Below are 16,488 nucleotides of genomic sequence, written 5' to 3'. Positions count from 1 at the left end.
CCTTCACAGCACCCACTCCCATCCAGGCTCTGGGGGTCCCCGCCCCCCACCCCACCCTGCAGGGCCCGAGCAGTTGGACCCACGGTTGGAGGAGAGTTTGGCCCCTGAGGCAGCCCTGCTGCTGAATAAAGATTCCCCACCTACACACAGAGTCAGGCGTCCATTTGTTCATCCCCAGGAGCCATAGGCAGAGCTGCCTAGGAAGCTGGGTGGGTGGGACTCCTGAGTCAGGCATTTTCCTGGTTTCCTCGCCTGAGGAGTTGCTCTATTTTATATCGAAGGAGTGAGTCGTCCATGATCACAGGGCTGGGAAGCCACAGAGCACCCAGATCCATCTGACCCCCCAAGCTGAGCTCCAGGCCTGGCCCAGCTGCAGAGCCAGAGCTTCTGTGCTCCTGATGGGGCTGGGGGGAGGACGGGGGCCTCCTTCCCGTAGGTTGGACTGCGGTGGAGGAGGTGGAGGGAGGTACCACGTGGTGCCCCTTCTGGGCTGATTCTGCCCCCGGGCCTGCCTGAGTTCACCTTTACCCTCCTTCTTGGGCTCCCCGGGACTGCCTGGCCAGCTCCATATGGAAGGCCTTCCTTCCCTCTCTCCATCCTGGTGACCCTAAGGAATTTTAATGATACCAGCATCTATTGAGCATTTGCTATACCCTAGGTACTGTTCTAAACTCTTTGTAGGTATTAACTCACCGAGTCCTCACAACAGTTCAGTGAAGCAGGTACTATTCGTATTACCTTTACGAATGAGGAGACCCAGGTACAGAGAGAACTTAGTCCAGGGTCACAGGCTCAGCAAAGTGGCAAAGCAGGCTTCTTCCCAGGAAGTCTGGGCCAGGGTCTACGCTCTGAATCATCATGTTACCGCCTCCCTGTGACTCCAGGCCCCAGCTGCAGCTAATGACACCCAAGGGAGGATGCCCTGCAGCCACTGCTTTCCCCCAGGGGCCTTCAGTGCTCTACTAAAGGCCAAGAGCCAGACTGGGAATTCCTGGGAGAAGGGCTTTCCACAGGGTGGCTTCCTCCCTGGCCTCTGTCCCGGGCAGCCAGAGAGGAGAAAAGCCAGGTACAAAGGGGCCACGCCCTCTGAACTCAGCTCCCAGGGCCAAGGCCGTGGTGGATTCCCCCAGACCAGCGGGCCCTCCTGCCTGCCCAGCTGTGCTCAATCATCCTGTAACCTCCCAGCCTTCCAGGCCACACCCCTCGGAGCTCTGGCTCCTTCCTGTCCTCCCCCCACAGGCAAGTCTGGCTAGGGGCCTTTGCAATGCCTCCTGCGTCTCTCTGGGCCCCTCTCATCCCTCTATCATCACTGCCTCCCTCCCCATCCCCATCCTCTCTCCCCGGCGAGGCCAGAGCTTCCTCCCTGCCCTGCATCCTGCAGGCTCTCCATGCCCACCAAGCCAGAGGAACATTGCAGTGCTGCTCCAACAGTGCCCCTCACCCTTCTGTGCCTCCCCAGTACCAACTCTCAAGTCTAAACTGAGCCCACTCACCATCTGGCCTCGTCTCCCACCTGCCTGGCTGGGAAGGAGGCAATAATGGGAACTGTCACTGACTGAGCAACTGCTATGTGCCAGGCACAAGGCAGAGCCATCTAGACAGAAATAATAATAATAATAACAGCATCAGCACAGTGCTCACTCACACTGGGCCCGGGGGAGCTCTAAGAGTTTTCCCTGTAGTACCTCATTTAATCTTCACTCACCCCTATGAAGTAGGGGAGAGAACAGGCTAAGTAACCTGCCCAGAGTCACACAGCTGGTAACAAGCAGTGCCTGGACTGACACCCAGAGAGTTTGGCTCCAGAGTAGGAGCATTAAATACTTCTACCCCACCACCCATCTCATCAAGCAACCCTGCAAACCTTGGGAGGAGGGATCTCCCAGGAGATCAGGCGTGAGCAGGGGTGAGAGAAGCAGAGGACATAGTGAGAACTATGGCTTGGGGTGTGGGCCCTGGGGTGAGGGCAGGAGGCAGTGCTGAAGTGGTCCGCACGGGGCCAGACTCTGAGGCCCCTTGAACACTCTCCAGCCAGAGGCTGATCTCATAGCCCCTCAGTGTTTGTGTTGGTCATCCAAACCAGCACAGGAGCTCACATGTGGCTTAGGGATCATGAAAGAAAAGCAGAAGTTCCACCTCCTCCATTGGTGGTCGTTGGATTCAAGTCTCCTCGGTGTCTGTGAGTGGCGGGCAGTACCGATGCTGGCTTAGCAGGAAGAGCAGGGTTCTTGCACTTAACACACTAAACCCTGAGCTGGCGAGGGCAGGGTAGACATCCATAAAGTGGGATGAAAGAAGGAATGAAAGCAACACCAGGAGGACTCTGGAATCTGGTTTATTAGCCACGGGCGGGGGTGGATCTTGGAAAGCACCGGCAGCTCCAGCTCGGATGCGGGCAGGGGCTGGGCCTCCCCAGGCTGCCCTCTCGTCACTCCTCCATTCTGGGTAGGTGGAGCTGCGGGGAGGGGGAGCGGCCTGCAGGGGAGGGACAGAAGGTAGCGAGTACCCACCGTCCTAGCATCCAGCACAGGCAGCGTAGGCACAGATCTCACACGTGCTCGGATCCTCAGCGATGGCCTCTGGACAGGAGAAACGGGGCCCCGTGAAGGCAGCTTCCTCTGCCCAAAGCTCCCGCCCTCCCTTGAGCCAGAGTTTGAACATCGGCCACCCAGGAGAAACCCAGGCCTGTCCTCTCGGACCAGCGGTGCTTTCCACCCCAAACCAGGACACAAGTACTGAAAGCCAGCCAATCAGGGCGGAGAGCCTACCCAGAAAGGCGTTACAGCTGAGACCAGACAAACCAGGACCGCACAGCCGAGGGCTTAACAGACCCACCAAACAGAGCAGAGCTCATCCTCGGAATCCCACCAATCAGAACACATCTCTCCTTCAAGTGCCACCAATCAGGGAATTCCTGGGCCCCGCCCTTCAGAGAGGGGGTTACTCACCGAGCCTCTCCAGGATCTCCTGCGCATTGGGCTCCTTGCAGAGAGGCTTGAGTTCTTCGGGAAACCTCGGGGAGCTACAGAGGATGGGAACGAGGGATCCACCAGTATTTCTAGGCCTCCTAGGCTCCTGGAGCTGCTGGAGGTTCTTGAGCTTCTTCACTGACTCCAGAGAAAAGGAGAACTCTCCATCCTGAGAGAGACGTGTCCAGGGTGTGAGGCCAGGCTACAGCCTGCTCCCTGGCCGCTTCCCCGAGGACTGCCCCCTCTCCAGCCCCGGTGGCACTCAAACAGTGTTTGCAGCACACGGGAGCCAGGTGCTCCACTGCGGGGCAATATGAGGTGGTCAGAGCTCAGAGCCAGACACTGGGTTTGAATCCCGGTTTTGCTCTGCGACCACGGACAGGTCATTACACTCTGGGATCCTAGGGTCTGCCTGTTATATGAGGAATGGAGAAGAGAGATGTGAAGCGGCAGGGACACAATAGGTGCCTATTAGTGGGAGTCACTGTGCTGATTTTTAGGGAGAGGCACAGAGCTGGGACCAAGTCTCAGGCATCCTGAAGCCACATGGCTCTTCACCCTTGCCTGAGAGCAGTGTGGGCTGATCCCCTGGCCCCCGGCTCCAGCCTGCTGCCTGACTGATGTTTGAGAAGCAGTAAAAGGCCTCCTGGGGCCTGGCTGTGATAGAATGGGGCCCCCGATGAGTACCAGGCTGGCCTACGGCTGGCATCCACACAGATGGGCACACCCTTCTGTCAGGACCTCCAGGCTGTCCAGGTGATTCCTGAGACCCAGGCCAGGGCTTTGGCTGAGGAGGAAGGTCTGGAACTGAATCAAGCTCCTTCACTTCCCAACCATGTGCCCATGCCCAGTTACAGAATCTCTCTGAGGCTCTATTTGACTCCTCTGAAAAATGAGACTAATAATCTCTCTTGCCATGGTGATCCTGGCGTCGCAGTGACATACTTGAGGAACCTGGTCATGGCAGGCACTCCGTAAATTGGCTAATCACCTGCCTTTCCCAAATTGTTTCTCTTTTCTCTACCTGATGTTCTTTCTCCAAGTTTGAAGAGGAAGGCGTAAGAGGCAGGACTGAGAAGGGGGTCCCTGGGGAAGAGTCAAGCCTTAGACATACCCCCCACTCCGTCCCCAGAGGGGTGCTCTATCAGGGGACAGGCCCTGGGCCCTGGACATAGAGAGCCAGCTGGGCCACAGTAGGGACAGAGAACTTACCTTCACGGTGACTCCCCCTGCTAGGGCGGCCCAGGCCCCAAGGAGGCACAGTGCAGAGAGCAGGAAGGTGTTCATGGCAGCAGCGCCTAAGAGAGAAGAGTGCTTGGTTCTGGATGCCAGGGGAAAACAGTGGGACTTTTAAAGAGGGCAGGGTTACTGAGTAACCCAGGAGTCTTTGCCAGTGTCTCATGTGCTTGCTTGTCAACTTAACCCTAATCAGATAAGGCTCAAGACAGCCCTGGCCGGTAAGAAATCAGTCGGGGGGAGGCCATCAGAGCCCCAGCCCCTCCCTGGGCTCCCACTTTAACCCGCGGCTGGGCTGGGTCCTGCATTCAAGACCAGCCACTCACACTCACTGATGGCTCTGGGCCAGGCCATGTGCCAGGGTGGGGCTGCAGACCCAGCCTAGCCCTTAAAGAGGGAGGACCAGTGGGTGATTAGGGGAGTGGGTGGGCATGAGGAATGGAGGGGCCATTCAACCAGCCAAGGGGCGGGGCAGTTCAAGAAGCTTTCCCAAAGGAGGTTTAGAGAATGGGTGGAAATTTTCTTAGAGAAGGGGCTGAGGGTAGAAGGCCATTTCTTGCAGAGGATACTACATGTGAGACAGCAGGGAGGTGAAATAGGCCTGGAATAATCAAGGAAATGTGAGTAATTCAGCCTGGGGGGAGGAGGAGGTTGCCAGGGGGCTTCAAGTGTTAAGAAATGAGATTACCAAGGCAGGCGTTAGGTTTGGCCACTGTGACTTTGAGGAAGGACTCAGCTCTGCCATCCACAGGCCTGGTTCGAGTCCCATCTACTGCCCCATTCCTATGTGTGTGAATCTGGACAAATTGTTTCCCTCTCTGAACATCAGGACCCCTTGTATCCTCTCTGGGGACCGATATAATAATAAATAACCCCACGTACCTCGTGGGGTTATTTTGAGAATTAAATGAGGTTATAAAAATGCTTACCTCAATGCCTGGCATACAGAAAGCACTCAGTAAAAGATCCTTCAGTTATTATTACTTTGATCAACAGCCACAACAGCTTCTGGTCCCCGTTGGCCCCTCTGGAGACCACCTGCCCATCTGAGCCACAGCCTGTTCTCATCCGGTGCTGGGCCTGCTGTCCTGCCTGTCCTGCAGCCTCAGATCATCCTCAGATGTGCTCTCCCCACTCCCTCCTGATTCCCTTGCCCCCTGCCCCTCTAACCATCCCCCCCACCCCCTGCCCGCACCGTGTCCCTCCTCTTTCTGCTCTGCTTCCCCCAACTAACTCAGCCTAATCTCCCCCACCGTGGCCTTTCCTGCCAGGCTCAACTCTCCCAGCATCCCTGCCTTTGAATATACTACTCCATCTGCCTGGAAGGCTTTTCCTTCCTTGTCACTAGGTGAACTCCTACTTAAACTTTAAGGCCCAGATCAAATAACCCCCACTGCATCCTCAGCTAAATAACCTCTCTTTGTTCTCACAGAACAGGATACATTCCCCTACTGGGGATCTTGTTGAGTTGGATTACTTGGGTGTGTGTCTCTGCCCCTCTAGACTCTGACCCCCATGAGGACTGTACCCCGGCATAGTGTGTGTTCATTGTATTCTTTTGTGAGCAGAGCCTCCAGGACACGGAGGAAGGGAAGCCCTGGGAGCTGCTTTGTTCTAATCTACAAACCAATCTGGCTGCAAGCCTGGATGGCTCCAAAGAAAGGGGTGGGGGTGGGAATCCCTGGGTGGGAAAAGTCAACACTGCAGGGGAAATTGGAGGGAAATTCAAAGGGGTTCAGCCCAAGGGAGGGGCAGGAGACACTTGGTCAACCTGCCCTCTCAGGGTAGTCCTCAGAACCAGACTAAGATTCCCTCCCTTTTCTAGTGTGTGTGTGTACACTGAGGAGTGTGTGTAAATTGAAGTGTGTTAGTATATGCGAGATGTGTGTGTGTGTATACGCTGAAGTCTACATGTCCAGTCCAGCCACATGGTGGCCGCTGCTAGCTGAGAGCTGGGTGGGAATGAGCCCCAGCAGAGGGTTAGGGATGGGATAGGGTACCTCAGGGTTACGGATGGAGTTTGGGTTGAAGGTGAGGCTAGAGATACACGTAAGGGTAGAATGTATTGTGATTGGGATGGTGGTGAGCACAGGTAGAGATCAGGAGTGCAGCTGAGGCTGGTGCTGGGGTTGGAATTGGGGTTGGGTGGACTTGAGCTGGGTTAGGGTGAAAGCTGGGTTAAGGTCAGTCTTAGGTTACCGACTGGGACTGGAGTGACATTAGGGCAAAATGAAGTAGCAGATAGTGATAGGAGTTCAAGTTAGGACTCAGATTGGGGTTTGGGTCAGGGTCAGGATGGAGCTGAGCTCAGGCGTGGGGTAAGGGTCAGGGTTAGGTTTGGAATCAGGGGTGTAGCTAGGATGGGGTCGATGTGGGAATTGTAGCTGACACGGAGGTTGGTTTGAGGTTAGCTTAGGGTTCTGTGGTAGGGTTACGGTGGAAGCTGAGTCTGCAGTTTAAGTTGGAGGTGTGGGTGGGGTCAGGTTTATGACTGGGGCTGGGGCTGGGGTTAAGTGCGGGGCTCAGGCTGGACTGGGGATTGGTTTAGCATGAAGGATGGGGTTCGGCGCGGCCGCTGTGGGCTGCAGGAGCCCCGTTTCTGTCTCCCTTTGGCTTTTCAGTCTTTCCCCTCCTAAGTTACAGTGGGATTGGGGGTAAAGGGAGGGGCCTCTGGTTCCTGAAGCCTCTTTCTCCCATAACCCCTTAGCCGGGGCTTACCTGCTGCAAGGCTGGGGTGGAGTGGGTGTGTGGGAGTGATGTAGCTCCACACTGTGGGAAAGAGGAAACGGCTCCTAGGCCTCAGCACTTTGGGCCCTGCCCTACCCAACCCTACCTATGACATCTCCCCTGGGAAATGGGAACAAACACCCCTCCCTCCCCTGCCAATTCCCTGGCCCAGCCTGGGCCCAGGTGTGAGTTCAGACCCCCTCCCTCCTCTCTGCATCGAAGCTGCTGGATCTTGGGGTCCTCTTGGAAGCCTGGGGTTCTGGATCGCCCCAGGCCCCCACCTGAGTCCTGTGGCCTTGGTTCCCCAGCACCCCAACACCCCTCATCACTTCTTACGGGTGGCGAGTGGGTCTGGGTTGTTTTGGCGCCTCACATCCAAGGCTACCCCTTCTGGCAAACTCTCACACCTCCATAGCCTCCCAGGCCATGCCACCTCTACCTGCCTCCCCACCTGAAAACCCATCAATGGCTGCCCCAAACCTTCAGAAGGAAGCCCAGACTCCCTGGCCTGGCATTCGAGGCCCATCATGGTCAGGCCCCTGCTCACCCTTTGCCCAGAATCCCGAAAGACTCCCTAGGAGTGGGCCAGGAAGAAGGGGCCCATACCTGGGGTGCTGTAGGTGAAAAAGCTCCAGCTTTGGAGCCAGGCAGCCCCGGCTTAGGGTCCTAGCTCCATCAGTGAACAGCTGTGTGCCCTTTCTGAACCTCAGTTTTTGCATCAGAAAAATGGAGACAATAACAACTACACTGTGAATTTTGGGTTGCCAAGAAAACTTTCCTCACTGACTTCCAGCCCCAGCAAGCCTGTGTTAAGACCATCCCCACCACCTCTGGGCTCCACCAGCCTCCTATACTTTCCCCTTACAAAACCTACCAAACTATTTGTCCTGCCCACTTTCCTACGAGCTTCTGAGAGCAGAGCCTGTGTCTTGCTCCATCGTGGCCACAGTACCCATACAAGGCCTGGCACTTAGTGGGTACCCCTGATCTCTCAGGAGACCAGGAAGGCTGTGGTATTAGTAATAATCATAACATTAATAATAGCAGTGAACGTTGATCAAGCACTCGCTCTAGGCTGTGTGCGTTACAGGTGTGAAAACCAGACCCAGCCCTGCAGCCCAGCCACCCCTCACCCGCTGCTGGCAGCTGCCTGCTGTCCGGCCGCCCTCTGTTCTCTGTGAGGATGCTGATGCCATTCCTTTTGGCCTAGAGATTGTTGAACTCTTGTGTTTGGGTGACCTCGTCATGGCTCCAGTGTGCCTGTTAAAGTTGGGTCCACTGAGGCCCAGCCCTCCCAGGCCTGGCTCTGCTTCCCTGCAGGCTGGAGGCCTCAGCTGACCCTAGGAAGAAAGGCCTGGAACAGAGCCCAGGTGGGAGTCTGAAGACTCCCATATTGATCTGTGTAACCACGAAGAGGGTGTGGCCCACATTTTACAGCCTCCGCAACCTGCTTGCAAATGTGTCCTGGAGGTTCTTTGAGAGCCCAGAACGGCCTGAGGAAGGCATCACGATGTATGTGAACCTCCCAATAGCTCTGGGAATACATAAGAAATCACTATAGAACCCCATTTTATAGGTGGGCACACTGACGCTCAGAGGCCCAGAGAGGGTAAGAAACCATGACTTTCCCGAGGGTGTGGACAGAAGCTCCGGGAGCAGTTTCACTGGTGGCTCTCTGCACGAGGGCACCCAGCCAACAGAGAGCGAAGCACGGACGCAAGTGTGGGGCTAGCTCAGTCTAGAGGAAGGCACAACTTTTCAGACTCATTGCCAGGTGGACTTGGCACCAGCTGCAGTCACAAAGCTGTAAATTCCCGAACAGAGGCCAGTTCTCACAAGTGCCAAAGAAAAGCTAAACTTCTATTCGGTTCATACCTCCTGTCCTGTCTTCCTAGCCCCAGACCCCCATCTTTGGGGAAGGAGAAGAAGAAAGGCACAACCACTGAGTCAGATCCTGTTTTACAGGGCAGCGATACCCGTTGTACAGAGGAGGAAACCAGGCTCCTGGGAGAGTGCCCAGGGCCACAGAGAAAGTGGATGACTGAGTGGGAATTTGAAGCCTGTTGGCTTGAGCCCAAGTCCAGGCGGGGGTGGAGGGCTCCCTCCCCTCCCCCAGGCACTGGGGTGGCCAGGATCTTTCCCGTGATGCTCTGGTGGGCAGGTGGGGTGTGGACAGAGGGTGTGTCTGGTTGTTTGCTCAGCAGTGTCATCTCACATCCCCATGGCCTGGCTGGGACAAGGCACTGGGGGAGCTCCATTCACCATCTGCTCCCCACATGGCAGGGCTTCCTCCCCCCACCCCCTGGCCTGCTCTGGGCATTGGCCACAAAAACAACCCATCACACCCAAAGGCTGTCAGGGAAGGAGGGACACCCACCTGGAGCTCCTGCCATGTGCCCCAGAGCCCACAGGGTAAAGGGAGGATAGGACACGGGCACAAACTCCCTGGGGCTCCACAGGGAGAAAAGGTCCCCCCGTGGCCGGGTCTGGGGATGCTTGCCAGACCAGGTGGCATTTGAACTGGGAGGATTTGATCAATGGGAGGATTTGGACCCACAGAGATGGGGGCTATATGGCAAAGGCCTGGCAACAGGAAGCACACAGGGGAAGGGAGGGAGGATGGGCTGAAGCAGAGAGTGTGTCAAGAGGGGCTGTGGGTGGGCAGCCAGAGGAGGCTTTAAACACCAGGCTAAGGCATTTTGCCCTTCACCCGGTGACAGTGGAAAGCTAGGGGAAGACCATGAGAAGAGCTGTGATTTAGAAAGATCATCATGGCCCTTGGTGTTGGGAGCGGACTGTCTAGGTATGGCTGCTGCACTGGTCCAGGAGGCAAGGGGTGTGTTCCACACCCAGCAGTATCCTGGGAGGGCCAGGGGTGATTGGAAGGATGGTGTGCAGGGGAATCCATGGGTCTTGACGTGTGCAAGAGAAGCAAGGGAGGAGGGCAGACAAGGAAGGCAGATGGGTCCTTGGGACTAACAGTGTGCCAGGGCCCGTGCTGGCTGCTTCCATCTGACTTCTCATGGATGATGCCATCAACACTTTAATCCCATTATACAGATGAGGAGACTGAGGCTCAGAGAGAGCAATGTCTTGCCCAGATGGAACTTTAGGTTCTTCTGACTCCAGAGTTCGTGTTCTTTCCATTGCCTCATGTATTTTTCTGGCCTTTGATGCCTGCAGAAAACACAATCAGCCACAGGCCAGCAACTCACAACGGACCAGCTTCTGGTCTGGCCAGGAAGCTTTGCGGGGTGCAAGGAGGAGGGTAGGAGCTGCCTGGGGGCAGGAGCAGGTATAGATAGATCTGGGATCCAGTCCAAAGGGCCACAGTGGGGAGGAGCAGTGACAGCGGCCAGGCCAGGGATGTGATGAGAAAAGGGGAAGAATTCATCTGTACTGGACTTGCAGGGCCTAACCCTGAGTGTGCCTGGGAACCCGGCTCTATCCCAGGCAAACGTCTCCAGGGACGTGGGCTGCTGGGGAAGACTCCAGTGGCTAACAAGGTTAGGAAGGGAGGAAGAAGCCAGAACGTGAGTGGGGAGCCATCCCGCCCTCCCTGCCCTGGGCAGAATGCCTTCTCTCCTGTCTGTGGCTTATGATCACATACAGACACACTGAGGCACACAGTCGCAATCACGCAGGCGACACAATCACATATCCAGGCACAGACACATGAGCACACAATCACAAGACACACAAGCACAAACATACAAGGTCTGGCTCACACACACACGGAGGGCCTCATGAGCACAATCGGAGTCACACAAGCACTCAGTTACCCTGACTTATAGGACCTACACCCCACCCCCCCAGTCACAGAGCTCATGCACTCACATGCTCTCACACGGAACCAGAGGACCGTTCCCAGGAAGGCCTCTGCCTATGGACGTCACTCAGGCATGGGAAGGGTGGGAAGTGCCCTTGGACGTCTTTATTGCCATTGTTTGGGACAGGAAGTTGCCTCTCTGACATTCTGGGGGCTGCGTCATGAGAGGGGTGGCCTTCACCCAGTGACATCAGCTCAGGCCCCGTGCTAGGGTAGGGTGGGTTGGGATGGGTGTGGTGACTCGCCCTGAGGGAGGTCAAGGGCAACTGGGGAGTGCTGTGGAAGAGGCCATAGGCCTCGGTGGGAAGAGCAGACCGGAATAAGGCAGCTCTGGGTTCCCGTTCCCTTGCCAACCTCTCAATGATGGTGACCTGGGGCAAATGACTTCACCTCTCTGAGTGGCAATGTCCAGCAGTAAAAGGAAGATAATGACACCAACCTCGAAGGCAACTGGGAGTGCTAACTCAGATAACTGCTGTCAAGTACTGGGCACAGGGCCTGGCAAATAGTGGCAATAATCATGTTTGTGACGGCCCCGGGACTCGCTGTGTGTGTGCGGGCTCAGAGGCAGGGCTGGGAGGACAAGGGTAGACGCCCCTTGTCCACGTCTACAAGGGTAGACGTGGCAAGGTGTGTGGCAGGCCCGGCCACTTGCCTAAACAAGACATCAACTGGTCCCAGGAATGCAGAGCCTCAGGAAACTCAGAGCTGGGCTTGATGGTGGGGTGACCTTCCCCACCCTAACCTCAGAGTAGCTGACAGTGGGCATCAGGAGGGCTGGGCCCAGGCAGCAGACTCATAGAGGCCACTCTGCAGTGGGCCCCCCAGTATGTTTATCACCAAGGACTAGAGGGTTCCTTGGCTCCCTCCAGCAAGCTCTGATGCGGGAGCAGAGTCTGAGGGCTGGCCGCTGGGGTCCCTATCTGTCTGTAGGAGCTCCCAGCTCTGGGGGCTGCAGAGGAAGAGAACACAGCCCCTGTGGTAAACGAAACCTTCCAAACAAGGAAAGGCACACAGCTGGCAGCCCTGCGCCCTCTGGCGGCCTCCGGTGCTCACTGCGGCCTCATGGCTTTGTCCTAAGGCTCCCCGTTCTTTACCCTGTAGGGGCTGACAGCACAGCGCACTGCAGTGTAGACACTGGGGCTGCATGGCCTGAGTTTGAAATCCCAGCTCTCCTGCTCCAGCTATTATTACCTCTACCACTTACGAGCGGATGACCCTGGGCAGGTGACTTAATCTCTCTGTGGCTCAGATTTTTCCTTTGCAATAGGTTGATAACAATAGTATCTACCACACAGTTGTTCTGAAGGCGAAATCTGAAAACCCACAAGTGCTTAGAATAAGTAATGTGAAGTAACAAGGAATACATGGTGGCCGTCCTACTCTGGACTTCCAGGGTCAGCGTTGCTGAAGGCACAGCTTGAGAGCTGGGTCGAAGCAGCCTTGACCAGGGGTTAGACTCCGGCTCTGGTGCACTTACCAAATGTGTGCTTTGCACATGTTGACTAGTTGCTTATCATGTGAGGGAGAGACACAGGGAGGTAAGTCCAAAATCCTCTGGAAAACCCTTTAGGAAGGCACCACACTGGGGAGAAACACACCATCTCAATAAGCCCAACATGGCCATTTTTCCTAATTCTTGGTTACAGTCTGTCTTTGAAGTAGCTGGCTTGCATCCAAGTGCAATGTTGTACAGAATGTGTATCTTTACCCACTGGAACGACACTCAGTGGTGAGATGCTCAGGCAGAGAGGTACCTGGAAGTAGACATCAGTTATGGTCTCAGGTTTGAATCTTCCAACTCGTACTCACTGAGGGCCACACATTCATCACAAGTTCATCACTTGCCCACCACAAGGCCTTCCTAAGCCAATGCCCTAGCCTCAGCATGACCTAACTGCTCACCACCAGAATCTTGCCTTGCCAGGAGGCATCTTCAGAGTAGCTTCCCTGGGCAAGTTTCCTGGGCTGGCATTTGCTCCCTGTCCTGGGTAAGTCTGTACCCCCTACAGCCAGGAACTGTGGCTTTTTCATCTCTAGATTTCTCACGGGAAGGGCTGACACAGTGTGGGCTCAGCAAATGTTAAGAAGCTCCACTTTCACCTTTTGGAAAGAGCACTCTGGGAAGGCAGTGCTGGGGACAAGACTAGGGTCCAGGGTAGGGGTAGGGACAGGGGTATTCCACTGGAAGTAGTAAAGGATGGTGTAAAAAACATGACCTTGGAGTCAAATGATCTGGATTCAAACCTTAGCTCTACCACTTGCCAACAAAGGATCTGGGGAAGCCATTATACCTCTACTTGGGTTGTTCCCACATGTAAGATGAGGATAACAATATCTACTTAGCACAGCATGTGGCACATACTGAGTACTTTTTATGTTCCAGATGCTGTTCTAAATGCCTTATTAATTTAATCCCTCTACAACTCTAGGAGGTAGGTATTATTCTCATTTTATAGGCACTGCAAATGAGGAAAATGAAGCTCAGACAAATGAAATAATTTCCTCAAGTTCACAGAGCAAGTGAGATGTTCAATAAACAGCAGCAATGACTGTTCCCAGGCAGCAGTACATGGGACACAATCTCTGAGACCCCAAGGAATGACTGACTCCAGACTTTCTGCTTCTGGACTAGCTCCAATCTTGTTCCCTCAACTGCAGCAAATGACACAGACTAATTGGTGTTGTAAATAGAGTTAACATAATATATTTATTTTAAGTGCCATTCATGCATATCACTTCTGGCAGCAACAATCCTAATGACACTTGGGATATTTCTTTACAGCACTAAACAGTTACAAAGAATGGGTGCCGTTCATCATAGAGGCAAAATATGAAATCGTGCAATAGCAAAACTGTAGAAACATTAAAACACTGACTGTCCAACAGCAGTACAGAGAGCAGATTGTGTTTGCACAAAAAGCCAATGCATTTTCATCACATATATACAATATAGATATGTACACATCACCCTCTGAATGAACAATATCAAAATACTCTATTCCATTTGAAATAATCCCCAGATTGATTCCCTCCCACTTCAAAGGACATCTGAGAGACATGTATTTACAAGAACATACATGAATACATTTACATTTCAAAAACTGCCACAAATGCCAGTCGGATTATTCTCCTGGACAGAGTACCCCCATTTGATTATATGTATTTATGATTCTTTTCCCCAAAAGTCTTCAGTCAATTTAAGCCCAAGAACTTGCTCTGCATTTACAACTACCAACTGAGATGGCCACTAGAGGGATGCTCTGCACCTCACTAGGGAGCCTTGTCTGGCTGGAGCCCGTGAGAAAGCCTGTCCTGGGCTCCCTGGCCACATGAATCACTAGTGTGGGATGGGTCTGGATGGAGGCTCTGCCTCCAGGGCCATTCATGGTAAGTTCAAATTCTCACAGAAATATTGATCACTGCAAATCAGTAAATGATTGCCAAATGGGAAATTAGCTTCACACAATTTGTAACATCTTCATCAGCGGTTTCTACTTGAATTACTCAGTATAAGCTACTGCATTCTAATACCCAAATTGTTTAAAGTGCACACTGCTACCCACGCAATTTATAGTTTCAAAACAGCTATTTTGGTATCTAGAGAACTGTGATTTGAGCAGACTACTGAGAATCGCCCCCTTTTTTCCAAGCTTTTACTCTGCAGGCTGCTATCTCATCTTGATTGGCTGCCTTTCCAGAATCCTCTGATTTTTACTGATCCAAGGGGCTGGAACTGAGTTTCCTTTTTCATGCCAAGCAGGATCCAAACAACAGGAATATAAAGCCCTTCCCTCCTCCCCAACCTCACCAGCCTTTACCATGGCTGGCTTCCCAGTGATTCATTCAAGGCAACACTCCACTAAAAAAAATACCCAAAGACGTTCGCAAACACTCTCACATACACACACAGAGAAACAAAGGTGTTTGTTTAGTTCAAGTAGAGATTACTCAACCACAGAATCAGTAAGTGTAATTAAAGTGACTTAATAAGCATGGCTGATGAGACTAGAGACGCTAAAAAGCAACCAGTGAGCAGTTAGTACTCCTTGATTTGATGGAACATCGTTTCCCCATTAGAACTGAAAACTTCTGCTTTTTTTCCTGGTCTAAAGAACCAATTCAAAATCTATTCATTAAAAAAAGAAATCTCATTTCTCTTAGTTTCATTACAAAACTAAGACAATCAATCCATGCAAAGTAACTGTGAAATAAAACAAAAAACAACTAATAAAACCCCCTAAGAGGCAGGCTGCATTTCAAAGAAAGGAACCAAACGTCATGCATACACAGACACAAAGGACAAAAGAAACAGCAGGCCACTCAACAGTAACTGCACTGAAGACTGAGGCAAATAAAATCCAGGTGTGGCTCTACCCTCCTTTCAGTGCTTCCTAAAGGGAAAGAGAATGAGGGGGAAACTTGCTATACAAACACTGCCCTGCTGTTCTGTTGCCCAAATGAACTCTGATTCAAATTCCAGAAAATCCTACTTAGCAAATAAGTCTCAATTAGCAGGAATGCAAAGATAGAGAATATACTCACATGGCAGGAGTAATGATAAAGAGAATGACACAATCTCTCTCTGATTGTCTTGTCTGTAAACTTACCAAGAAAAATAATTCTGTGCTTTCAGACACTGCATTTCTCCTTAATGAACCCAAGAGGAGTTGACCATTCACAAAAGACAGCAATAAATATTAAAATAACACTTTTGAATAATAAATACATAAGTGAATGTGGAGACATTGATTTGTTTCAAAAGCCAAGCAGTGCCCAGCTTCTAATCAAACACATTTAGAACTGGCATACAATGCAGACTTAGAAAAACAGATGCTGACACGGTGCAACATGAACTCTAGAATCCCCCAGGCATCAAAAAAACATTTGGTCAGTCCTTCATGCTGCTCAGGAACAACATGCCCCTTTGGACTGTTTGGAGAGTATCAAACTCTGGGTTCTCTGGCTTACTGAGTAGAACTCAATACTCACATTTCCAAAAAAGATTAAATAAGGGGAACTGGGTTTTGAAAAATCTATTTCCTTTCAGTTGCCTACATCAGTTAAAAGCATCCTGCCAAAAATAGCCTAACAAGGAATAAAAACTCACAGTAACTTTCTTTTCAAGACATAATAATCCAATTAGAAAAAATTGAAGCCTTTCAATAATTTTTGTACATGTATTTACATATATGCATCTATAAACTGCTTGCAGCAAAATAGGCTCCGTCTGAAAAATCAGTCTGGCACTTGTGGTCAACATCAAACTGACACAAATATGCAAAAGCCGTTCAAATCACACAACAATTAGGAGCTACATAGGGCAGCTGGCAGGGAGACAAACATGTAGTACTTGTCTGGGTCAGATAAAAGCAGTAAGTTATCCAGCTAAAATCTTTTTGATTGTCTTCAAAAAAAATTTCGATAACATTGGTAAAATGATTGGAAACTGTTTTCTCAACTGGATTCTCTCAAACCTTTCCCTTCACTGCACAGAAAGGTAATGCTTGGGTCTGTCTGGTGCCTTGAGAAACAGGCTCTACACAATTGAATCCCAATCAAAGTCATCCTGGATGTCATCTGGAGGCAGAGAGCGCCGCATCTGGAAGGCTTGGGAAGGCATCATGTGCTGCTGGTTCATGGCTCCGTGATGGCCTGGAAGGAAGGAGGCGATGTCAGCAGTGACTTGGGAGAGAATAAAGGAAGAAAGAAACACACACCTATTGA

At 52.3% G+C, this 16,488-nt stretch overlaps 2 protein-coding genes across 6 annotated transcripts in view; both read right to left on the bottom strand.

Moving 5' to 3' along the window:
* Positions 1 to 2,329: 2,329 nt before the first annotated feature.
* Positions 2,330 to 4,288, bottom strand: GUCA2A (guanylate cyclase activator 2A). Its single transcript, XM_007103480.3, has 3 exons — positions 4,182 to 4,288; positions 2,949 to 3,138; positions 2,330 to 2,579 (listed from the first exon to the last, which is right to left on the bottom strand). The coding sequence occupies exons 1-3, from the start codon at positions 4,254 to 4,256 to the stop codon at positions 2,515 to 2,517; spliced, it is 330 nt and encodes a 109-aa protein (XP_007103542.1). The 5' UTR covers positions 4,257 to 4,288; the 3' UTR covers positions 2,330 to 2,514.
* Positions 4,289 to 13,452: 9,164 nt separating this feature from the next.
* FOXJ3 (forkhead box J3) overlaps positions 13,453 to 16,488 on the bottom strand; it is a 136,468-nt gene continuing 133,432 nt past the window's right edge. For all 5 annotated transcript variants that reach the window (XM_024125224.3, XM_007103481.4, XM_007103483.4 and 2 more), the window contains one exon: positions 13,453 to 16,416. In XM_024125224.3, coding sequence (XP_023980992.1) covers positions 16,301 to 16,416 — 116 coding nt within the window. In that variant the 3' untranslated portion in view covers positions 13,453 to 16,300. The remainder of the gene's footprint in view (positions 16,417 to 16,488) is intronic.

This window comes from Physeter macrocephalus, chromosome 3 (genome assembly GCF_002837175.3).
Source record: "Physeter macrocephalus isolate SW-GA chromosome 3, ASM283717v5, whole genome shotgun sequence".
NCBI lineage: Eukaryota > Metazoa > Chordata > Mammalia > Artiodactyla > Physeteridae > Physeter > Physeter macrocephalus.
Note: the sequence above shows the minus strand (reverse complement) of the source record. Positions and strands in the feature narration are given on the sequence as shown.

Bases quoted from the DNA above. Each gene is read 5' to 3' on its own strand.
- GUCA2A (XM_007103480.3), bottom strand. From the start codon at position 4,256: ATGAACACCTTCCTGCTCTCTGCACTGTGCCTCCTTGGGGCCTGGGCC. The intron at 3,139-4,181 runs GTAAGTTCTCTG...CGTCTCTCTCAG, and splicing joins CAGGGGGAGTCACCGTGAAG to GATGGAGAGTTCTCCTTTTC. The intron at 2,580-2,948 runs GTGAGTAACCCC...TCTCCTGTCCAG, and splicing joins GGAGATCCTGGAGAGGCTCG to AGGCCATCGCTGAGGATCCG.